The sequence below is a fragment of the Tachysurus fulvidraco genome, chromosome 9, assembly GCF_022655615.1.
Source record: "Tachysurus fulvidraco isolate hzauxx_2018 chromosome 9, HZAU_PFXX_2.0, whole genome shotgun sequence".
In the NCBI taxonomy this organism is placed as follows: domain Eukaryota; kingdom Metazoa; phylum Chordata; class Actinopteri; order Siluriformes; family Bagridae; genus Tachysurus; species Tachysurus fulvidraco.
In genome coordinates this window covers 26,036,173-26,062,362 of record NC_062526.1, presented here as the reverse complement: position 1 = coordinate 26,062,362, position 26,190 = coordinate 26,036,173, and the positions used below count along the sequence as shown (strand labels likewise).

The window sequence follows — 26,190 nt, the reverse complement described above, 5'->3', positions numbered from 1 at the left end:
TCTGTCTAGGATTTGCTTGCCTCTAATGGCCCTAATGGCCTGTGTGCCTGTTTGTTCCTGATGCACCTGATAGCATTTGACCCTCAATGTATGCTTTTTTCTCCCCTTTTCATCTTTCCCCTAGTTGGGGTATAATTTGAACCTTCTATGTATTAAAATTCCCCACAGTATAAAGCAAATAGAATGGATTAGATCACAATACTGTAGAATAAACAAACACTGCACATCCAATTACTGGCACAGAGCTGTACTTGTATCCGTGTAGAGCATGTTGTCTGTTCATGATGTTATATTCAGTTACATCCTTACTGTGGACATTAGTGAGTTGTGGAGTTTCAGAAGGCCTGAGGCACTTATCCCTATGTTGTGCATCATAAAAAACTTCTGTCTGTAAGTGTCTGAGAAATCTGTTTGAAGAGACCATCTATTTGTAAACATCTGTTGGTTGTGACTCGAATGTTGGTGCGAACTGATAGAGGGACAGGATGCACGTTTTCTTTATTTCTTTATATATTTTTTCTTTCTTTGCTTTCAAAATATGTATGCGATAATATTGCTTGTGTGTTAAAAGATATGTTATATGAAGGCTCTCTTAGAAAAAGTCAACCCTCAGTGCTCAGAAGGATACCACTGACAGTAACCTGTAAAGGGAAACCCCAACACATGTGGGGGAAAGACTTAGTCAGTAAGATGATATTGCAAGCGTGTGCTTTTTGAGAGGAATGTATACCTTAAATACATTTTGTCACTGACCACAGGGTTACCAGTTGTTGGTTTTAAAGTCAGTAAGAATGCCATATTGGCGAAAGGCTTGAAAATGTATGAAAGCTTGTCTTGAATTAAATTGTGTGTGCATTCTAGTGTAAAGATTCTCAGTGCATGTTATACTCTGTGTGCATCATAGAACAAATGCAAGCTTACACTTAGAGAGTGTTTCTTGGTTTGTTATAATCTTTGCATTTTAATTACCTTTACTTATTCTAATACTATTTGATTATTTGAAGGAGATTTTATTGTATTTTTCTTTTTTTTTACTTTACATATATTACACACATCTATCTGTATTACACTACTTTTAATAAAAATTTGGCCTCCCATTGTAAGGACTCTGAAATGACAAAAAGGTCTAAGTCTGACTAATTCATTTAAAGATTCAAACAATTGATTAGGTAGAAGTACTTGAAGAGGATCCTTTGTTAGAAGACCGAGGGACTTTGAAGGACACCTGCATTCAAGGTAAGATCAACTCTGATAGTTGATATTGTGTTTTCAACACTAACCCATGCAAACTAGGACGCATCTCTTATTGGGGTTAGGGAAGGGTTTCCTACAAAATCCGAAAACGTGTCACTAAGGGACACGTACGTCAGTATGAATAACTTCATTAGTTAAAGTTTTTCTCTTTTAAAAGTTGAAGCTCAGTATTCCAGACCCTCACAGCTTCAGGGTTTCTGGATTGATCCTGAGCTCATATTACCATCAGTGTTAAGTTTCCCATGATCTCCTGTACAAAAACATGCTGGTAGACAGATTAGTGACTCTAAATCATGTAACATCATGTCATGACCTGTCTCCTTCTTCATGATGTATTCCCACCTTATTCCCTGTGTTATTGGGAGAAACTCCATATCAACCACAATGCAGACCAGGATTAAGCTCTTGATAAGTAAGAGAAGGGCTGAGGTTACACCAGCACTCTGGTAAGTGTGACTTCTGCAGGTGGGATGGAAAAATGTCCAGAGTCATCATTATATGAGTTTAATATCTCACCCATATATACCTCCTTATTCAACTCCTTATTGTACACTGCACAGAAAACTGAAAAGTATGGACAAGTGCTCTTTTTTCCAGTTCAAGTGTACTTTTTGTCCAGTTATTTGCAACAGATGTTCACTTTCTTTGTGTTGAATGACACACAATGTATAAAGGGGGAAAATTAGAATAACAGACATTTGTATATTTGTCATTTTTAACTGAAATTAAGTGAATGGAGACTCCATGAAAAATCAGTCACTCACTCACTCACTCACTCAATCAATCAAACAATCAAACAATCAATCAATCAATCAATCAATCAATCAATCAATCAATCCAAGGCAGGAAGTAAAGAAGTCTCTGAGTACAAAGGTTTTGTTGGCCAGTGCAAACCAAAACTGGTAGAGAATGGAGCTTGGAGATGTACTCCATCAGCTTCACTCCGTGAAAAAAGTATTTTAACTTTTTCTTATTTATTTATATATTATTCAAAAAGCATGTAAAGCAAAACTTTGTAAAGTTTGTGTACTCTCTTGCAGATAACAATTAAAAGCATTAAATACCTCAAACCTTTTTTTTTTTTTTTTTTTGTGTTATATCTCTCTCTCTCTCTCTCTCTCTCTCTCTCTCTCTCTCTCTCTCTCTCTAACATTGAGAATGTCAGGATTCTGGACGTGGCATTTCATGCTTTGGCCACTAGAGGTCTACATAGTTCTACTTTCTTGTATGTTGTTGTCCAACTGTCTCTTTATAGTGTTTTTGCTGCCACCTGTGGCTCATTTCCTCTCTCCCGTTTCTTACTTTAATAATACTGTTGTTCTTGTCTGTTGTTTTTGTGACATTTTCTCAGTTTGGGCTTTTTTAATTTTCTCACTTCAGTCAGATCAAACAAGTGCTGTAAATGTTGTACTCCCTGTTTTAACAGTAATTGTGTGGAAATTAGGGTGTGTTCATTATGGTGGTATTTAAAATGGGTAATATTAGATAGTTATAGATAAAATATTACTATTTTTAACATTTAGGACTTAAGTCTAATGTACCATAGACATGAGAGACTTCTGACTCTCTTCTAACTGGTCAGTGATGAGCAGATAAATTTGCACTTCCTGTGTTACCAATTCCTGTGAGGGTGAGAATGAGGTAAGGTAATAAAACTGCAATGTGATATTTAAAGTGTGTTCATTATGATGAGACGCACTGCAGCACTTGGTCAATGTATGTTTAGCTCTAATTCTCTCTTGGTAGTTCTTAATTAAACAACTGAAATTATTTGAATTTTGGAAGTTAAATCTTTTGAAGGTAAATAATATTTGCCTTTATTCGTCCCACAATGGGGAAATTTCCCAGAAATAGAAATATAAACAGGAGAAAATGTTCATTATTGGTCTTTAATCAAACCTGCTTAACACTTATTAAGTAAGAATTTCCTGCCATCTCTTTATTAATCCCCGTCTATTTCCTGGGTTCATGTAGAACACTGAGTCTCCTTCATCATGATGGCTGGTCTGGTTGTTCCTTCCTCGTCCCCCTACACCTTCCTCTCGCTCTCTCGTTGGCTGTTACTCAGCGAGGTTCTTATAGCATCATACATGTGGCTACATCACAAGATTTTGTACCAATCATGTCAAAGATACTTGAAACACAGTATGTGTGGAGACATTGTAGCCCCTGTCTCAGGGCTTATCTAAATCTAAATGTCTGTTCCTCTGAATTCGTTCAAGGAGCTTTTAGGGCATGTGTCATTTAAATACTCAAGTTTGACAGAACAACTGAAAGCATCATAAAAGTTTATTAAAGGCAATATTAAAAACACACACACACACACACACACACACACACACACACACACACACACACACACACACACACACACAGAAACGGTTAGCCAGTAATGTATATTGTGGCAATCTATGTGAATGTTTTTTTCCTGTTCAAGCACTTCAGAAAACCCAAGTAATGAAAACAAACTGACAATTAACTTGAAACAAATATTAACAATACAATCATAACCCAAGCATTTTGAAAATGATATCCCCAATCTGTAAATGTTCAGGGTCTTCTTCCTTTTCTTGGGATGCAAAAAAAAAAAATGTATTCAGTCCCGGGCAATGTGCATGATGTAAAGTCTCGGTCCTACCACTTCCCCAGAAATAACATCTAGGTAAGAACAGAAGAACCAAGAGCTGAAGAGTTGATACATGACGACAAGGTGACAAAGAGTTATCAAGAAGAATCCACTCAGATTATTCAGGATCCAATCGTATCATCCAACAATTTGTCCAGGAAACAAAAATCTGCACAACATACATTTTAAAAGGATTAAATCAGAACATTATAACAGTTAAACATCCCTTAAAGAGAGATTACATGTTTATAACTATAAGATTTTTTCATTTTTTTCTTCTTTGAAAAAGTTTACAAAACAAACCCTTTTTTAACCATCTTTGACAGTTTGAGCTAACACACTTTTACATCATTTACATTAGCAAAGTTACATTTTATACGTTAGCACTTTTACTCTACATGAGAAAGAAACACAATAACATGAGCATTGCACGAAGCCTTACACGATTAGCAAACTATCATCGTGATGCTACACTTAGCGGCTCTCTTAGCACATTTAACGCTTCACATTAACAATTTAAGCACATTTTCTTTGACATCCATTCATTCGGACTGGTTTTACTCAGATAATAACACGATATCAACAAAATATCCTCATTTTATGTGTTTTCTCCCTGCTGATTAAACATACAGTACACACTGCGTGAGACACATTTAAAGGCGCAGTACCAATTTTTCAAGTAGTGATTAATAAGTGTTAATTCGGGATACAAAATGAAAGGGGTTACAAAATCCCTAAACTTTTTACCCATGTGGTGTGTTTACATTGTCACTTCCTGGTTTTTGTGTCGTGTCACTAAAATAGAAGTGGGATTCACTGTTCAGAGTAAAATACATGCAGAGTTTCAGTTTCACAGAGGAACATGTTCATGTGAACATTGTGTAGTTTGTGTTCTGTGGATTAACACTTGACCATGTGTGTGACAGATGATGAGAGACCTTTACATTCTAACAGACACTCAATAATCTCTTCATTTGGATAAATTTAAGAAATGTTTTTTTTGCTGCTGTTATTTTCTGTCACCAGCATCTGAACATTTTTGTCCTAGTTTGTAGAAACATTATATGAGGAAACCACATGGCTGTAGCTGTGTGCTGTGAACTTATAATACTGTAACACAATATGATAGTCATTTATTAGAGACATTAAAATTAGTGATTATTGGACACAAGTAAGTTGTGGACAATATTATCTCCAGGTTCTAGTACAGTCAATTACAGCAGAGGTGATGGAGATGGGACAGTGAGTCTGCATCAATGAAATAATCAAGGGATTTGTTCAGATATAGTCCTCCATACATAGATTAGTAGATTATGATAGCAAGTCTCAATGTCTGATCCAGCATAACCTTGGTAATGTTGCCAGACTCAAGATTGCACCTTGCCTGATGAACCTTTGTATATTGCCAACAATATTTTTCTTGCTTTGTCTCTGTATTATAACCAGTGTTAGAACTCAATGTAAAGAATGATAAGGGCCCGTCCTCATATTCTACAGCAGTACAATAAATTGTGAGTTTAATATCTCACCAATATAAACCTCCTTATTCAACTCCTTATTGTACACTGCACAGAATACTGAAGAGTATGGACAAGGGCTCTACTACTTTTTGTCCAGTTTTTTGCAACAGATGTTTACTTTCTTTGTGTTGAATGACACACATTGTATAAAGGGGAAAGATTAGAATAACAGACATTTGTATATTTGTCATTTTTAAGTGCAGTGAGGTAAATGGAGACGTCATGAAAATGAATGAATGAATCATATCATATCATAATGAGCTTTATCCTGGTGCACTAACTCTAAAAGACCACTAGATGGAGATGTCAGTTTAGTAATGCTGTAGACTGCTGCTGACTGTCACTACGTCATGTCAAAGCTCATGAAAAATGTAAAACACAATAAAATACATGTTTGCAGAGAGAAATGCAAAACCACACTGCTTTTGTTTGATGCATTGAAATGTATAATAGTTGATTACTTTATCGACATTAGATGATTAATAAGGACTCAGTTCTGCTGTGCAAAAGACATGAGAGACTTCTTACTTCTATGTGGTCAAGGCCATACTGCTACTTTTGCATTTCCTGTTTTAACTGTGAGGGTGTGAATGAGGTAAGGTAATAAAACTGCAGTGTGATATTTAAAGTGTGTTCATTATGATGAGACACATTGCAGCAGTCGGTCAGTGTGTGTTTAGCTCTAATTCTCTCTTTGGATTAATGTGTTGGTCCTCAGGAAGAATGCAGGTGTGTTTTCTTCTCCTCCTCCTTATACAGCTTCATGTCACTGAAGGTGAGTCTGCTGATCTCTCTCTCTCACACACATTCCTGTTTACTACTATGTCAGAAAATGCTGTAAAGTCATTCACTAATTTTACATTTTACTTTTTATATGAAAATACTATATATTTCTATATATATCATATACTATATATATCAATATATTTCAAGTTCCCACTGAAAAACAAATTATTTGAGGTTTTGGTTTTGCTGCCAAACTGAATGTAAATAGAAACATAAATATGAGAAAATGTTCATTATTGGTCTTTAATCAAACCTGCTTAACACTTATTACATAAGAACTTTCTGCCAGGTCTTTATTAATCCCCGTCTATGTCCTGGGTTCATGTAGAACACCGAGTCTCCTTCATCATGATGGCTGTTCTTGTTGTTCCTTCCTCGTCCCCCTACACCTTCCTCTCGCTCTCTCATTGGCTGACACTCATCGAGGTTCTTTAAATCGTCGTCCATGTGGTTACATCACAAGATTTTGTAACAATCATGTCAAAGATACATTAAACACAGGGGTTTGTGTAAACTCTTCATGGAATGTGTGGATGACATCACTAAACTCCTTACTCATGTGGGGTGTTCTTGTCATTTCCTGTTTTTTGTGTAATGTCACTAAAATAGATGTGGATTTCGCTGTTCACAGTAAAATACATGCAGAGTTTCAGTTTCACAGAGGAACATGTTCATGTGAACATTGTGTAGTTTGTGTTCTGTGGATTAACACTTGACCATGTGTGTGACAGATGATGAGAGACCTTTACATTCAAACTGACACTCAATAATCTCTTTATTTGGATTTTTTTTTTCTGCTGATATTTTCTGTCACAAGCATCTAATTATTTTTGCCTGACTGTAGAAACATCATATGAGGAAACCCCATGTCTGTTGCTGTGTGCTGTGAGCTAACAAAACTGTGACATGATATGACTGTAGTTTATTAGAGAGTTTTTCTAATTAATGAACAAGTAAGTTGTGGAGTTACAGGATGTCTGTAGTTCTGTAGAGTTGTTACAGATGGTGAACTGCTCATTAACACATCATTAACTGGTGTGTTCATACAGGCTGCAGTCTGAAAGGAAATAAAGAGACAGAACGGATCACTGCATACACAGGAGACTCAGTACTGCTGCCCTGCTCCTGCACTGAGCTCCACAGCAAACCTGAGACATTCAAATGGGAGAAAAGTACAGATGGAAATAATTGGACACAGATATCTCCTGAGAGTGATGAGTACAAAGAGAGATTTCAGCTGGTTAATGATCACTCTTCAGGAAATCTCTCTCTGCTCATATTACACCTGACTGAACAGGATGGAGGACTTTACAGGTGTAGTGTTAAAGGGAGTGAATACAGATACATCAGACTCACTGTTAAAGGTAAATGAGTCATTTTTATTCACAATGTTACTTCAGAGATAATCTCATAAATACAATAGATTAACTACTTTATTTGTATAAATTTGAAATGTTTTTTTTCTGCTGTTATTGTCTGTGTAAAAAGCCTCTAAACATTTTTGCTTGAGTCTGTAGAAGTGTCATGTGACGAAACTACATGTCTGTAGCTTGCCACAATACTGTGACATGACATGTCTGTAGTTGTGTATGATGAAGTGTGTTGTTTCATAGGAAATGTTTAAAAATACATTTAATTGCACAACTCTTTCTCTTTTACTGACCACTTGGGGATATTACATTTGTATTAAATTTAAAAGTTTTATAAATGTTTGTTTAAAATTAGTGATTATTAGACACAAGTAAGTTGTGGACATTAGTGAGTTGTGGAGTTACAGGTTGTCTGTAGTTCTGTAGAGTTGTTACAGGTGTTGTTACAGGTCATTAACTGGTGTGTTCATACAGGCTGCAGGCTGAAAGGAAATAAAGAGACAGAACAGATCACTGCATACACAGGAGACTCAGTACTGCTGCCCTGCTCCTGCACTGAGCTCCGCAGAAAACCTGAGACATTCACGTGGGAAAAATACACAAGTAACTGGGTCCTAATATCTCCTGAGAATGATGAGTACAAAGAGAGATTTCAGCTGGTTAATGATCACTCTTCAGGAAATCTCTCTCTGCTCATATCACACCTGACTGAACAGGATGGAGGATTTTACAGGTGTGATGTTAAAGGGGGTGAATACAGAGACATCAGTCTCACTGTTAAAGGTAAATGAGTTATTTTTATTCACAATGTTACTTCAGTGATAATCTCATGACAGATTAATCTGATGTTGTAACATCAATATAATATGTTGATCACAACAACCTCACCTCATTCCAGACTAGTGATGGGAAGTTCGGTTCTTGTCCACGAACCATTTACATTTGTTGCTGTATCAGTTCAGTGATTTACACCCACGCAGTAACAACAGTTCATCGGTTCTCAGTATGTCGGACGCGTCTGAAAGATACAGTTCTCAGTTCAGTGTACCGATGATTCACTGTATCAGTTCAGTTATTTAAGCATGCGCAGTATCAACAGCTCATCGGTTCTCGGACGCCTCCTAAAGAAACAGTTCTCAGTTCTGTATTGATGATTCGCTGTATCAGTTCAGTAATTCACACATGCGCAGTATCAACAGCTCGAGCTCACAGTTCTCTCAGCACAACATGTCTCAGTTCAGTGTACAGGAGTTACATATACTCTGGGATATTAGTTTATTTAGAGTCGGAGGGGCTGTCAGGCAAGTTACTTGCGGATCAGCGCTGACTCAAGACGTGAACTGTTTAGAACGAATCAGTCGATTTGGTGAACTGGTTCATCCAGTTCACTAAAAAGAACCGGTTCAAAAGAACGATTCGTTCATGAACCGGCCATCACTTTTCCAGACCAGGTACCACACACACCACTGATACACACTGCAATGAAAAGTCTTAGTTTTACTGTTAGTACGTTAGTACATCAGCTCACAGCAGGTTCCCCACTCTAACTTTATCTGCTCTTTCTGTAGGTGATACATTAGAAGGTACAAATCCACCTCCAGGTCTCAGTGATGTAACCACTGTACACTCTGACGCATCTGAAACAGGTGATTGTCAATACACTACGTTCTTCTGTCCTCTTAAGATGAGCTCGTGATCTCTTAACATCTCCAGGAACAGAACTTTCCTTGAAACTATTCTGTGTAAATGATCTCTATAAAGACTCAGTTATACAAGTTATACACTAAACTACACACCTCCAAACCCCTTATCACTCATTCTATCAAAATCTTCTCTTCTTTTATACTTTCCATCACTGTTTCCTTTAAAACAGGCAAAGTTCAGTGAAACATCTAAACAGTTTTAAGGTCATGTTCTGAGTGATATTGGTGATGTTTCTCCAGATTCTCTTCCCTATATACCTGTCGCCATGGTAACTGTGATCTTTCTGCACATTATCGTGGCTGTGGTTTATTGCACCACCAGAAAGAAAGGTACAAAATCTTTTTGTGGGAAATTTATCATCCACTCCTTCAACATTTTAGCTGCATGACCTGAACTTTTCTTGTTTATTTTACTCTCCAGGTTCTGGTACAATCCATTACAGCAGAGGTGATGGAGATGGAACAGTGAGTCTGCAGTAGAGAAGACCTCAGATCATGGATCCATCAATAAAATAATTCTAGTTTAATCAGATTCTTATAACCACCCATAAAATCATTATTTTTACTGAAATATCTTTATTATTGAAGAAAATTCCTGCTTGCAAATCATTTCTGGTCAAAATTATTTGATCTTTTATTGTTGATGTTTGAATCAAACCAATTTAATTCACATGACTAGTCCAAGTGGAAAATAACTGCAAGAACTTGATGGTGGGTTGTAACTTTTATTCTGTTCTTTCATTCTTGTAACCTGGAACTGTGTTCATGGAAGCTTCTGTGAACACATGCCAATTTTTAATCCAAGTCTTCAGAAGATTCCCTGTCTTCTGAACAAACAAAACAGCTGTACAAATTTTGAGGGAGAGATCAACTGTATTACTTCACACGATACACAGCTACATCAATAGAGGTTTTTATTTAACCTGTTTGTGGATTAAGTTCTTTTGGTATGCAAACAAAAAAATCCGTGTTTATCAATGACTCAATTCTTCAGAGATTCCATTTAGACCATGCATGAGTACAAACAATGACCAAACAAAAAACAAACAAAGATAGTAGAAATTAACAAATAACCAAAAAATCACAGCCAGTTTTAACAATGGAAAGAATAATTGTACTTGTGGTAACTTCCAGACATAATGTAGGGAATGTCCCATATGTCCTGGCACATCAGGCACTTCTATAATGATAGCACATCCACATTATTCCCATAGCATGAGTTGATGTACAAGAAGTGTAGTACATAAACCAAAATCCTTCTATATAAGAAAAATACAAACATTCAGAAAAAACCCACTCATTAAATGGTGTGAAAGACAACCTCAAGGAATAACAACCATTGCCTCAGAACTACATTTCACACATACACTTTAGTTATGAAAGGCACTATTCAAAATAAATCATTCGGTGGTTACAATCAAGCATTTACTTACAATTGAGCAGCAAACAATTACATTTCCCAACACGGATGGTCTCTCAAGGCAGAGAAGGAACACAAGGCACACCATGCTGTCCTCTCTCTCACTCTACTACTTTCTCACCTTTTATCACACCCAGGGAGCACCTAGAACCCCCTGGTGGTCAGGATGAAGAACCCTGTACAGTTCATGACGCTGTTACAACGTGTCCCTCAGATTCTGATTGTCCGAAGAAAGACATCAGTCATGCCTGGTGTGTAGCAGGACCAGCCTGTCACAGCAAAACATTATGCATTGGGACACCCCTGAACAGGGTAGTTGAAGATGCTACCCTGAAAGCTGATCCCTGATATTAAGAGACAAGATTACTCCATATGCCATATAACATGTATGACCCAATAATATAGGCACTGCCTGGTGAAAGGGTTACCAAAGTGCAGCCACTAAAACAGACTAAAGGCAGTATGGAGTTACCCCACCAGCTGTAGCTGTGAATGTTCTTCCTGAGTATGGCAAGATGCAGCTTTTCCACCTCCAAAGACTCACTGAAGTGGAGGAAAGAATGCCTGCAGTGTAAATGGCTGTCTGGTGACAGGTGGCCCTTTCTGAAAGTAAGACACTACTGAAATAACGTACATGTCCTCTACATTCTGAAGTTGGTCAAGGATGAAAAGGAGAGCTGTTTTCAAGGTCAAAAGTTCTTCAGGCGCCAAATCTAGTGGCATAATGGGGGCTAGTAATAACTTTTCAAAGCCTCCGGTAGGTCCCAGGAGGGTGTTAATGGTCTACAGAAGGACCTCAGCCTTTTGGCACAACAGAAGAAATGAGAGACCAGAGAATGCATCTAAAATGAGTTCCTGGGTATGGATTCATGGCTGGCCAGAAAGGCTGCAGCATACACCTTAAGGTTATCAGGAGATAACCCTGCTGAAAGGCATTCTTGTTGTTCCCAAGACATTTGGGAAAATACTTTGGGGACTGACGAGGCAAAAGATGAACTTTTTGGAAGGTGTGTGAAAGTGTTACATCTGGGATAAATGTAACACTGCATATTAGAAAAAGAACATCATACCAACAGTAAAATATGGTAGTGGTAGTGTGATGGTCTGGGGCTGTTTTGCTGCTTCAGCACCTGGAAGACTTGCTGTGATAAATGGAACCATGAATTCTGCTGTCTACCAAAAAATCCTGAAAGACAATGTGCGGCCATCTGTTTGTGACCTCAAGCTGAAGCGACCTTGGGTTCTGCAGCAGAACAATGATCCAAAACACACCAGCAAGTCCACATCTGAATGGCTGAAGAAAAACAAAATGAAGACTTTGGAGTGGCCGAGTCAAAGTCTTGACCTGAGTCCTATTGAGATGCAGTGACATGACCTTAAAAAGGCGGTTCATGCTCGAAAACCATCCAATGTGGCTGAATGACAACAATTCTGCAAACATGAGTGGACCAAAATATCTCCACAGCGCTGTAACAAACTCATTGCAAGTTATAGCAAACACTTGATTGCAGTTATTGCTGCTAAGGGTGGCCCAAGCAGTTATTAGGTTTAGGAGCAAACACTTTTTCACACAGGGGCAAGTAGGTTTGGATTTTCCATTAATAATAAAAACCTTAATTTAAAAACTGCATGTTATGTTTACTTGTTATCTTTGACTAATGTTTAAATTTGATTATCTGAAACATTAAAGTGTGACAAACATGCAAAAGATATTTTGGCAAGACACTTAACACACCAGTGTTTGTGTTTGTGTGTATATTTCACAAGCTAACCCCCTGCACTTTCCCCTTATTTATATTAACACCAATTTAAATCCAATATTGTCTGTAGTGCTGTAGAGTTGTTACAGGATTGTTGTAACAGGATCCTGAATTGTAAATGCAATCAGAACTGAGGTGTTCCTCAGAGACAATAAATACATCTGTGTTACAAAGATCACTGTAAGCTAATTTTCTACCAATTCTATCATGATTTCTGCAAAGACAGATACCTGATCCACCTACCAAACCTTCCATCAAGTCTGCTTAGCGACAGAGTTGCTTTTAAACCATCTTTAAAATGAAGGAACTGGATGAAGGATACATCATCTGTGTCTTTAGCTGTCTTTCAACGGTTAAAGTGTTTCCTGTTGAAGCTGGCTTGATCCTGAGCTCATATTACCATCAGTGTGAAGTTTCCCATGATCTCCTGTCCAAAAACATGCTGGTAGATGGATTAGTGACTCTAAACCATGTAACATCATATCACGACCTGGTTCCTTCTTCATGGTGTATTCCCACCTTATTCCCTGTGTTCTTGGGAGAAACTCCATATCCACCACAATGCAGACCAGGATAAAGCTCTTGATAAATAAGAGAAGGGCTGAGGTTACACCAGCACTCTGGTAAGTGTGACCTTTGCTGATGGGATGGAGAAATGTCCAGACTCGTCATTATGCGAGTTTAATATCTCAACCATATAAACCTCCTTATTCAACTCCTTATTGTACACTGCACAGAATACTGAAGAGTATGGACAAGTGCTCTACTACTTTTTGTCCAGTTCTTTGAAACATATGTTCACTTTCTTTGTGTTGAAAAACACACTATGTATAAAGGGGAAAGATTAGACATTTGTATATATGTCAATTTTAAGTGAAATTTAGTGAATAGAGACTCCATGAAAAATCAGTCAATCATTCAATCAATCAATCAATCAATCATTCAATCAATCAAATGTATCATAATGAGCTTAATTCTGGTGCACTAACTCTAACAGACCACTAGAAGGTGATGTCAGGTCAGTAATGCTGTAGACTGCTGCTGACTGTCACTACGTCATGTTAAAGCTCATGAAAAATGTAAAACACAATAAAATACATGTTTACAAGGAGAAATGCAAAACCACACTGCTTTTGTTTGATGCATTAAAATGTAAAATAGTTGATTAGTTTATCAGCATTAGATGATTAATAAGGATTCAGAACATAGACTCAGTTGTGCTGTGTAAAAGACATAAGAGATGTCTCACTTCTATGTGGTCAAGGCCATACTGCTAATTTTGCACTTCCTGTTTTAACTGTGAGGGTGTGAATGTGATCTATAGAGTGTGTTCATTATGATGAGACACACTGCAGCAGTCGGTCAGTGTGTGTTTAGCTCTAATACTCTCTTTGGATTAATGTGTTGGTCCTCAGGAAGAATGCAGGTGTGTTTTCTTCTCCTCCTCCTTATACAGCTTCATGTCACTGAAGGTGAGTCTGCTGATCTCTCCCTGTCTCCCTCTCTCACACACACACGCACGCACACACACACACACACACACACACACACACACACACACACACACACACACACACACACACACACACACACACACACACACATTCCTGTTTAATACTATGTCAGGAAATGCTGTATGTGAGATTTTATCTTTAAACCATAAAGTAATTCACTAATCTTACTTATTAAGTTTTCACTGAACAACTGAAATTATTTGAGCTTTGGAGTTTTTGGTTTTGCTGCCAAACTGAATGTAAATAGAAACATAAACAGGAGAAAATGTTAATTATTGGACTTTAATCAAATCTGCTTAACACTTATTAAGAACTTTCTGGCAGGTCTTTATTAATCCTGGTCTCGGTCCTGGGTTCATGTAGAACAGTCGTCCCCAACCCCCGAATTGCACAATTCTGGTACAAATTGTAAAAACTTGTACAAATTGTACCAGGCCACCCAAGGAACATTAAATTATTTCCATTTTATTTACTGTGGTGTATTTCTTTCGTGTTTGTGCGACTTTCCACGGACGAGAGGTTAACCGGGAGCTGAGAGACGTCACCTAAAGCAGCACCATGCGCAAAATTGTGCTTGGTGTACGTGAGAGACGTCACCTAAAGCAGCACCATGCGCAAAATAGTGCTTGGTCTACATGTATATTGTGTTTTCTCAAATGGTACCCACAAAATAGCAAAAATGAGCACGAAACAGACGACATTAGAAGGTTTCCTTGGGAAAAAGAAAAGGCCTAGTGAAGAAACAGAAGAAGAGCCTTCAACATCAAAGAAACATAAAACTAATAACAGACAATACCATGAGTCCTACATAAAATATGGATTTATCAGGACAGGTGATTCCCACACACCAAACCCCGCTCTGCAGAAACAAGCTCAGGGTTCCCATTGATTTAGCGTTCTGGTGAGCTAAAATGTTAAATAACTTTATATTCATTTTTGGTGTAACTGTATTTTATTTTGAAGGCATTTTTAAATACAATGAAATTACAATTATTAAATCAAAAATATAACCCAGCCCCCCCCGGCCCCATCCTGTTTTTTGTGTCATGTCTCTAAAATAGAAGTGGGTTTCGCTGTTCAGAGTAAAATACATGCAGAGTTTCGGTGTCTCAGAGGAACATGTTCATGTGAACATTGTGTAGTTTGTGTTCTGTGGATTAACACTTGACCATGTGTGTGACAGATGATGAGAGACCTTTACATTCTAACTGACACTCAATAATCTCTTCATTTGGATAAATTTGAGAAATGTTTTTTTTACAGCTGTTTTTTTTCTGTCATAAGCATCTAAATATTTTTGAGTCGGTAGAAATGTCATATGAGGAAACCACATGGCTGTAACTGTGTGCTCTGAGCTTACAATATTGTGAAATGATTTGTCTGTAGTTATTAGAGTTAATAAAAACTATTGATTATTGGACACAAGTAAGTTGTGGACATTAGTGAGTTGTGGAGTTACAGGATGTCTGTAGTTCTGTAGAGTTGTTACAGATGGTGAACTGTTCATTAACACATCATTAACTGGTGTGTTCATACAGGCTGCAGTCTGAATGAAGAGACAGAAGAGATTACTGCATACACAGGAGACTCAGTACTGCTGCCCTGCTCCTGCACTGAGCTCCACAGAAAACCTGAGACATTCACATGGAAGAAAAATACATATGGAAATAACTGGACACAGATATCTCCTGAGAGTTATGAGTACAAAGAGAGATTTCAGCTGGTTAATGATCACTCTTCAGGAAATCTCTCTCTACTCATATCACACCTGACAGTAGAGGATGGAGGATTGTACAGGTGTGAGATCGGGGAAATGACTACAGACATCTACTTTACAGTGAAAGGTAAAACACCCTTCAGTAGGTTATAAAAGGAAATTATATATATATTTTAAATTATTATGTGAACTACTACTTTGTAACAAAAGGATGTGAGGTACAGTACATTTATCCAACCTTGGTGACAACTATTATAGTATAAGAGATAAACTATTTAAATCAGAAGCATTTCTGTTCTGTTCTTCGTCTTTGTTTTTTTATGATTATGGATTATCTAAGTTTGTGTTCTGACCTGCTTTCACTTCTCACTATGATCCTTCGATTGTCTTTTGCTGATGTCTCTCCAGATTCTCCTATCTACTTCCCTGTTGCCGTGGTAACTGTGATCTTTTTGCCCATTGTCGTGGCTGTGGTTTATTGCACCACCAGAAAGAAAGGTACAAACACCTTATACTTTTGTGAGAAGTTTATCATCTACTTCCCACCGTATTATCTGAACAACCTGAGCATTTCTTCTTTATTTTTCTCTCCAGGTTCTGGTACAGTCCATTACAGCAAAGGTGATGGAGAGGAAACAGTGAGTCTGCAGTAGAGAAGAATTCAATTCACTGATCCATCAATAAATTAATCAAGAGATTTGTTCAGAAATACCCCTGCATAAATAGTTTAGTAAATTCATTAGCTTCATTTCTTATTCACGGTTTGTTCTCTCCAACCGTTTTAGACTTTCAGCTTTCCTTTTTATGCTTAATGATATTTTAGCTAAATCATGGAAAATGTGTGGTTAGATTTAAAGGTGTATCATTTACAGGGTTTATATCTGATGATCACATGCTTTTGAAGCCTGTTTGACTTTTACAATATATGCATCATTAAAAACTAGACACATTGTATTATTTCTTCACAAAATGTTGTAATGTTCTTGGTCCTGGATTGTAAATGCAATCAGAACTGAGGTGTTCCTCAGAGACAATAAATGCATCTGTGTCACAAAGATTATTGTAAGCAACTTTTCTACCAATTCCACCATGATTTGAATGGTTTTACCTTTAACGGTGAGACTGAAGTCTCTGTATTCATCCCATAAGATCACGTTTCTCCTCTATTAAATACATTGACACCCCAAGCAGCTTCTTCTTCGACCTTTCTAAAAACACAACTCATTACAAACAAATGCTGCATCTCAAAAAGGACCATGTAATAATAGACCCAGCAGAAATAAGAAACAAAGCTATAACTTTCTACACTAAACTCTACAACTCAGAGTTTGCAGCTCATCCCATAGTGATGAACAAACCCACTTTAACCACAGAACAGAATAATAAACTGGACATGCCTTTAAAACTACAGGTACTAACCACTAACGAATTAACAACAGGACTACAATATACGGACTACCCAAAGAATTTTACAAGCACTTCTGTGGTTTTCTGGGGCAGACCTGTGCGATGTCTTCAAGTACACCTTCGCCATTGGAAGGCAAGCAAGCTGTACTAAACCTGGCACATTTAAATAACTGGAGACCCATAGCCCTGTTGTGTAGAGACTCCAAAATTTTGTATGTGGTTGGCCTGAAGGAATCCTGTTGGTCAGGGGTGTTGGCTCCAGACTCTTCCCAAGTTCAAGTTCAAAGTGTTTATTGTCATATGCACAGACAGAAAGTATGTTTCCCTGCACAATGAAATTCTTACTTTGCTGTCCACACTAAATGTCATACAGTAAAGTAAAAAAAAAATAAAAAAATGAATAAAATTGAATAAAAAAAAAAGAGAGCAAAATAAATAAATAAATAAAAATAGGAGCAATAAAAGCAATAACGGTGAGGTACAGTTCTTAATAGAGGCAATAAGAAGTGCAGTGCCGAATAAGGCAATAAAGTGAGGTAGTGCAGTTCTTGGTGAGGTAGTGCAGTTCTGAGGAAATTAATGTGCAAAAATGTAGTTCAATGTAAACAGTTATATCCATGTAAACAGTTAAGCAGTTATGTCCATGGTTGCAAACTCCCGTCAGCTCTTTAGGAGTCTGATGGCAGAGGGGAAGAAAGAGATCTTCAGTCTTGAGGTCCTGCATTTCACACTTCTGTACCTCTGTCCTGAGGGTACCTTCTGTACCTCTGTCCTGAACAGTCCGTGATGGGGGTGGAAGGGTTCTTCAAGGATGGAAGCAGCTCTCCTGTGGACTCTGTGGTGGTAGATGCTCTGCAGAGAGGTCAGTGGAGTCCTGATGATCTTCTGCACAGTCCTCACAACTCTCTGTAGGCGTTTGCGGTCCATGACAGTAGTGCTGCCGTACCACACAGTGATGTAGTTGGTCAGGACACTCTCGATGACGCAGCTGTAGAAGTTGCTGCAGATCTTAGGCGACATGCCAAACTTCCTCAGCCTCCTCAGAAAATACAGCTGCTGTTGGGCCTTCTTGACCAGCTGCTTGATGTGAGGTGTCCAAGTGAGGTCCTCACTGATGTGGACACCCAGGTATTTAATATTGCTCACCCTCTCCACTTCAAGCTCCCGGATGAACAGTGGCTGATGCGTTCTCCTCTCCTTTCTCATGTCCAATATCATTTCCTTCGTCTTGTCCGTGTTGAGGGTGAGGTTCTTTCCGCAACATGACACCAGACTGGCCACCTCCCTCCTGTAGGCTGCGTCGTCACCGCCAGTGATGCGTCCTATCACTGCAGTGTTGTCCGCAAACTTCAGGATGATGTTGTCCTTGTGGGAGGTGACACAGTCGTAAGTGAACAGCGTGTAGAGGATGGGGCTGCGTACAACCCTGAGGAGTTCCAATGTTTGTGATGATACTGGCTGAAGTCCTATTACCAATCCTGACAGGTTGCGGCCTGCCAGTCAGGAAGTCTAGGAGCCAGTCACAGAGGGTGGGGTGCAGACCAAGTGTGGACAGTTTGTGGGTGAGTTTGTGGGAGATAACCATGTTGAAGGCGGAGCTGTAGTCGATGAAGAGTAGCCTTAGGTATGAGTCCTTATTTTCCAGATGAGAAAGGGAATAGTGGATGGCAGCAGCAATGGCATCCGAGGTGGACCTGTTGGGCCAGTAGGCATTCTGCAGGGGGTCAATATTGTCTGGTATGCTGCTCTGAATGTGGGCCAGCACCACTCTCTCGAAATACTTCATGATCATTGGAGTGAGTGCCACTGGCCTGTAGTCGTTCAGGCAGGTGGGTGGGCTCTTCTTAGGCAGGGGGACGATGGTCGTGGTCTTAAAGCACGAATGAACAGTGCACTGGCTGAGGGAGAGGTTGAAGATATGAGAACATCAGTCAGCTCCTTGGCACATTCTCTGAGGGCCCGCCCAGGAATGTTGTCTGGTCCTGCTGCTTTGCGGGGATTGATCTTCCTCAGAGCTTTGTGTACCTGGGTTGTTGAGACGGTTGGTGGAGGGGAGGGGGGTTGGGTGGTCCAGGTGTGTGTGAACCTGCTCTCTGCAGTGTAGCTGGGGGCATCAAAGCGGGTGTAGAATGTGTTGAGGTCGTCCGGCAGGCTGTCTGTTGAGGTGATATTGTTGGTGGTGGTCCTGTAGTCTGTGATGTGCTGCAGGCCTTGCCACATCTGCCCTGAGTCAGCAGTAGAATAGAAGATATCCAGTTTCTTTCTGTACTGCCTCTTGGCCGCTGTGATGGCTTTCCTCAGTCCATACTTCACAGCTTTGTATGGTGGTCACGATGTTATTGACATAAATGCTGATGTACCCAGTCACATACTCAGCATAGTCCTGTATGCTGATGGACGAGTCCTCCAGAGTGGCTGCAGCTTTAAACACATCCCAGTCTGTCAAAGCAAAACAGTCCTATAGGGTGCTCTCGGTCTCTGGGGTCCAGAGTTTAACCTCTTTGGTGACAGGGTGTGCTTGTTTCAGTCTTTGTCTGTAAGCAGCATACAGGAACAAAGAGATGTGATCTAAGTGTCCGAAGTGGGGGCGGGGTGCAGCCCTGTATGCACCACGTACAGTATGTTGCTGCAAACATGGTCCAGAGTGTTCTTATCACAGGTGGGAATGTCAACATGCTGGTGGTATTTGAGGAATACATTTCCATAAACTACACTGGTTGAAGCCGCCAGCAACAATAAAAACAGCATCAGGATGAGCCGTTTCTAACGCACTGATGGCGTCATGGAGTTTGCTGAGTGCTTACATGGAGTTTGCTCATGGGGGGATGTAAACAGCGGCCAAAAACACAGCAGTAAATTCCCTCGGTAGATTATAAGGATGGCATTATCAACCGTCTGTATATCTCCACGAGACGAGTTGTTGACAAACCCACACACACCTCCCCCTTTAGCCTTACAGGACGCGGCCGTTCGGTCGTCTCGGTGAACAGAGTGAGTCTGTAGCTGAATGGCATCCTCTGGCGGTCTGTCTGAAAGCCAGGTCTCGGTGAAAAACAGGGCGCAGCACTCTCTGATTTCCCGTTGATTTGTAATCCTGTCTTATAGCTCGTCCAGTTTGTTTTCCAGGGACCACACATTCGCTAGCAGGAGGCTAGGTAGTGGTGGTCGGCTAGCGCGAGCTTTTAGCCTAGCATGGAGCCCTCCCCTCTTGCCTCACTTGCGTTGCCATCTCCGAAGCACTCTCCTCGAGCTCGGTGCATCGTGGACCCCGGGATGGTTTTGGTTGTGGTTTCGGTGGTGACTCTGGCAGCAAACAATGTGTTGTAGCTCCAACGGAATAAAACTAGTGAAGTCAATGTTTCGTGAGTTGGCGATGTCCAGTAATTCCTGTCGATTGTATGTTAGCAGTGCATGGCATTCATGTACTGCAGAAAAAAACACGAAACACACAAAAAAGGAGAAAAATCTGACATTTTAGCGCGGAGCGAACAAACACGTCTGCCTCGGGGGGCGCCATGTTGAAGTCAAGTCCAGCCCCACGAGAAGCCTGGAGATCCCTTTACAAACTAAGAATAGAAAAGCGAACTACTGATTTTCAGTGGCAGATTGTGTACTTGGCTGTGACTACAAACAGATACTTGGCACACATCGACCCTACCAGGGGCAAGTAATACCTTTTCTGTCACATGGAGGAAGACCTCCATCTAGGCATTGAGAGGGTGAGTGAAAGGTTTTCATTAGAACAAAACTGGTGTAAAAGTGTAGATTTTAAATGGACTGATGACGTACATATATGGTCCAAGTTATGTTTCAAAAACGAAAAATGTGGTTCTTAACTTTTTTATTGGTCAGGCTAAACTTGCTATTTGGATCACAAGAAAAAACTAAATGAAGTGGCACCCAGTTTCCCAAGATACTACTTGCTGCTTTAGCAAAAGCCAGACTCAAATTTGGATATTAGATTTTTTTTAAGTTGACACACAAGCTACCAAAATTGTTTCAGCTTTGGTTATGCAGAGAAGTCTTATGTCGGATAGGCACAAATGAGCTAACTTGTACCTTTTAAATGTGTTTGATAATTTTTCTTTTTCTCCTCCTTTTTTCCCCTGTGAGGGTAAAACTCAAAGAAAAATGAAGAAATTTGACTTCTCTGGAAAAAAAAAAATCTTGTTTTTAAATGAAAGGGCATTTTAAAAGTCAAAAAGTCTCTTTCTCTGTTTGTTTCTCTCTCTCTCTCTCTCTCTCTCTCTCTCTCTCTCTCTCTCTCTCTCTCTCTCTCTCTCTCTCTCTCTCTCTCCAAATCTCCAAACACAGAGAACGTCAGGATTCTGGACTTGTCATTCTATGCTTTGGCCACTAGAGGTCTATATTGCTCCACTTTTTTTTGTATGTTGTTGTCCCCCGTCTCTTTATAGTGTTTTTGCTGCCACCTGTGGCTCATTTCCTTGTGTGATTTAGATTTAGTTTTGCTTTTTAGTTTAAGATTTTTAGTTTAGTTTTAGATTTAGTCAGTGTGTGTTTAGCTCTAATTCTCTCTTTGGATTAATGTGTTGGTCCTCAGGAAGAATGCAGGTGTGTTTTCTTCTCCTCCTCTTTATACAGCTTCATGTCACACACACACACACACACACACACACACACACACACACACACACACACACACACACACACACACACACAGACACAGACACACACACACACACACACACACACACAGAGTGTCTTCAGGGCTCTGGATCTGTCATTCCATGTTTTGGCCACTAGATGTCTTCATATTCCCTCATGTTATTTTCCTTCTGTTAGCTTATTTTGTTATAAGAGGTCACCTACACACCTGACCAACAGACCACACAACATTTACACACCTCATGAACAGACCAGAATTTATTGCTCTATTTTATATTATTCTATTTTGAATAAAAAAGCTATAATTATCTCATTATTCAGTTCAATTAGAGTCCTAAAGATTTTTTTTACTTAGAACAATGATTATAAATTAATGTGTTATTGTATGTATGGACAGTATTTCTACATACTGTATTGTATTGTAGTCCGTCTGAACGTATTTTAGCCGTTTTTCATTCACAAATTGGATTGGCACCAGCCTCTCTTTTTTTTCTGTCCACAAGTTCAAATGAACTCTTCTTACCTTTGGACTTTCCTGTATACTTCTGCTGTCAATGCCACATCAACATATCATCACCATGTCAACAATTCTTACAATTATTAATCAAAAACCTGCTTATTTTTTGAAATCAGTGTCTTTACTCATTGTGTTGTTTGGTGAAAGCAGTGTTTGGCTTTTGTGTGTTTTAATGCAGCATCACGCTTTTAGTATTTCACTCTTCTACCCTGTCAGTGGTGTGTTGCTAATATTTGCACTTCCTGTCAGTGTGTGAATGTGGTAATGTGTTAAACCTGCAGTGTGTGTGATCAGTATAGTGTGTGGATTTGGGTCCTCAGTAAGATTGGTCATGTCACTGAAGGTGAGTAATACATGCTTGGGCCTTATGCTGGTAGAAAATATAAGCTTTGGACAGAGAGATAGATAGAGAGATAGATAGATAGATAGATAGATAGATAGATAGATAGATAGATAGATAGATAGATAGATAGATAGATAGATAGATAGATAGATAGATAGATAGATAGATAGATAGATAGATAGAGATACAGATAGAGAGAGTTGTGTATGACTATCAAAAGAGGAAGTGAAAAAAGTAGTTGAAACTATTGCTTCACTAAATGTGTGTGTGTGTGTGTGTGTGTGTGTGTGTGTGTGTGTGTGTGTGTGTGTGTGTGTGTGTGTGTGTGTGTGTGTGAGCATTAAAAATTGAATGTAAGACTGCATTTCCACACACAGTGTCTCTGCTTATGGAGAGTTATTAAAAATGCTGATGTGTTTTTATCTTCTCCTTCTTCTTCACATCACTGAAGGTGAGTTTCTCTCTCTCTCTCTCTCTCTCTCTCTCTCTCTCTCTCTCTCTCTCTCTCTCTCTCTCTTTCTCCTATTCAATAATCAAAATAATTGTAAAATATGTAAGAATTTGCTATTTATAGCCTTTAAATCTCAACATCATTTAGTTCTCTTACTTCTGGTGTGGAAATATAACCTGTACATGAAACTACTGAAATCATGTAGTTAAAAATATTAGAGTCCATTACTGACCTGTGGCTTTGGGCAGTAACATGATGACACAATCTTTATCTGTATTCGTGCTCCAATGATCATTTTCTGTATCATGGTTTTAAGTTACATTGTAGTTTTACAGCATTTTAGAGCATTTGGTTTACAGTAAAATATGGATGTTATTTTAAATCCTGGAAACACTTTGGATAAAGTAGCTTTGGATAAAATCATAAAGCAAATGGAATGGATTAGATCACAATACTGTAGAATAAATAAACACTGTACCTTCAATTACTGACTCAGAGCTGTACTTGTATCTGTGTAGAGCATGTTGTCTGTTCATGATGTCACATTCAGTTACAGTACATCCTTACTGACAAGCCATCTGAGACGAATGCAAAAATCATACATGCAAGAAAGGATGGTGTTTGTGTGTGTGTGTGTGTGTGTGTGTGTGTGTGTGTGTTGTTATATGTTCTCATTAATCATATAATTTATATTATGTTATGTTGCTTATAATTTTATTTTATTTTAGATCATAATACTGACTGTTGTATGCAGAAAGTGTGCGAGATTTCATTGTGTGCATGTGTAAACAAAAGGAACTTTATTTTGAAACAAGTTTAGTGAATATAAAAACTTTATACTAAGAAAGTGTTGCTGCTCCCTCGTGTACTGATGTTATGCCAGTGCGTTGAGATGAAAACAAACAAATAAATAATACTGAGAAGATATCGGCATTATTCTTTAATGGATGGATGACAACAACATATTGCACATAGACATGGCAGACAGAAATGAAACATTAACAGGTTATGGGCCCAGGCGCGCCAATGCTACAGGAGGAAGATGACAGAGGCTAGTCTTTGACGGAGACGAAAATAACTACGAACTATGGGAAGTGAAATTTCTTGGTCATCTGAGAATAATGGGTTTAAAAGAAACAATACTGTCTACCGGGGAAATAGACGAGGAAAAGAATGAGGAATGCTACGCTGAACTAATCCAGTTTCTCGACGATAAAAGCTTGTCACTGGTGATGCGAGATGCGACTGATGACGGCAGGAAAGCTCTGCAAATACTTCGAAGTCACTACGCCAGTCAGGGTAAGCCTAGAATTATCGCCCTATACACTGAACTAACTTTGTTAAAGAAGGAATCCAACGGGACGATAACAGACTACATTGTCCGAGCTGAGAAAGCAGTAACTTCCCTAAGAAACGCTAAAGAAGTAATATGTGACGGACTGATAATAGCTATGATTCTAAAGGGCTTCCAGATTCCTACAAACCTTTCGCTATCCATACTACACAAAGTAGTGAAGAATTGACTTTCACCCAGTTCAAAAATAAGAAGCTATGAAGAGACAGAAAAATTTGAGGATAAACCCAAATCTGACAATGTGATGAAAGTGCATATAGCAACCGTGACCTGCTACGGATGTGGAAACCGCGGTCATATTGCCCTCGATTGCCACCAAAAAGGCGTACCTAAGTGGTGCAGCTACCATAAAAGTTCAACACACAGTGATGAGACATGCTGCCTGAGAAAGGACGAGCACAAAGATGAAGCAAAACAGGCTGCAGATAAACAAGAGGAACATGAGAAAGAACAAACATTTGTGTTCAAAGTCAGTCAAACATTTCTTCCAGACAATATTATGAGAAATGAACTAATGGTAAATTGTGGAGCAACGTCCCACATCTTAACAGAGAAGAACGATTTCATGAAATTTGATGGGAGTTTCGACCCAAAGTCACACTACATGGAGTTGCCGGATGGAGCCAGGATGAACAACGTGGCATTAAAGCGGGGCGACGCAGAGGTGCTACTGCTGGACGTGGAAGTGAAATGCATCAGGATTACTTTAAAGAAGGCATTATTTATACCATCATACCCACAGAGCATCATATCCGATGATTTTTCAGGCACAGTATCTGTTTACTTCCTTAAAAACAAGAGTGACGCTACACTAGCGACAGAGAAGTTCCTTGCAAACAGTGCAGCATACGGTAGAGTCAAATGCATAAGATCAGACAATGGCACATAATACACGGGCAATGCATTTCATTCACTTTTACGAGAAAAGGATATAAGACATGACACATCATCTCCGTACTCTCCTCATCAAAATGGTACAGCTGAGAGACAATGGTGAACAATCTTTGAAAGGGGAAGGTATCTGCTAATAGAGAAGTGATTACCAAAAGTGCTGTGGCCTTATGCTGTCCAAACTGCAACTCACATCCGAAACAGATGCTATAATGCCAGAATTAAGAATACGCCATACTTCATGTTGACAGGAAGAAAGCCAGACCTTTCTAAAATGTGGGTTTTTGGATCACAATGCTATGCATACAAACACAATCATGAGAAATTGGACCCTCGTTGTGAGAAGGCAATATTCGTGGGGTATAGTAAAAATAGCCCAGCTTATCTGGTATACAATCCACAGACAGGAAAAGTGTCAAAACATAGATTGGTGAAATTCCTTAGGAAGAGCAGTGCTGAACAGCAGACACAAACCGATGTAGATTACTTAGAAATTTAAGGCTACAGCGACAGAATCCCGGATAGTGAGAACAGTGGTGATGCCCCACAAAATGAGGAAATCACAGAGAATCGGATCCTAGATTAAAACATGAAGAGTATTAATACAGACAATACAGAAGTGTCAGAACATGATGGGACTATGGAAAAAGTAGATAGAAGACAACAAAAACAGTACTGGTCTAACAGACACGGCTAATCTAAAACATTACCAAGAGAAAAGAGAAAAGAGACCCCCAAAGTATTTACAAGATTACCTGACATACTCCAAAGATGATGTAACCAATGTGAGTGTTGATTATTGCTACAGGGCAGTGTGTAGAGTCCCCCAAACCTATAGAGAGGCCAACATTTGCTCCGACAGCAAATCTCTCCTCGGTACGGGCATTAATGCAGATAGCTGCTCAGAACAACTTTTTTGTTCATCAGACAG

General features: G+C 39.1%; 1 protein-coding gene and 1 long non-coding RNA gene across 2 annotated transcripts in view; one reads left to right on the top strand and one right to left on the bottom strand.

Moving 5' to 3' along the window:
* The first annotated feature begins 6,108 nt into the window (after positions 1-6,108).
* LOC113649525 (obscurin-like) overlaps positions 6,109-26,190 on the top strand; it is a 293,303-nt gene continuing 273,221 nt past the window's right edge. The window contains exons 1-2 of the mRNA XM_047818190.1: positions 6,109-6,175; positions 13,855-13,911. Coding sequence (XP_047674146.1) covers positions 6,124-6,175; positions 13,855-13,911 — 109 coding nt within the window. The 5' untranslated portion in view covers positions 6,109-6,123. The remainder of the gene's footprint in view (positions 6,176-13,854; positions 13,912-26,190) is intronic.
* On the bottom strand, positions 10,157-11,146 carry LOC125145443. The gene is made up of 2 exons (XR_007143808.1): positions 10,693-11,146; positions 10,157-10,518 (listed from the first exon to the last, which is right to left on the bottom strand). It is a non-coding gene; the product is annotated as an uncharacterized LOC125145443 (long non-coding RNA).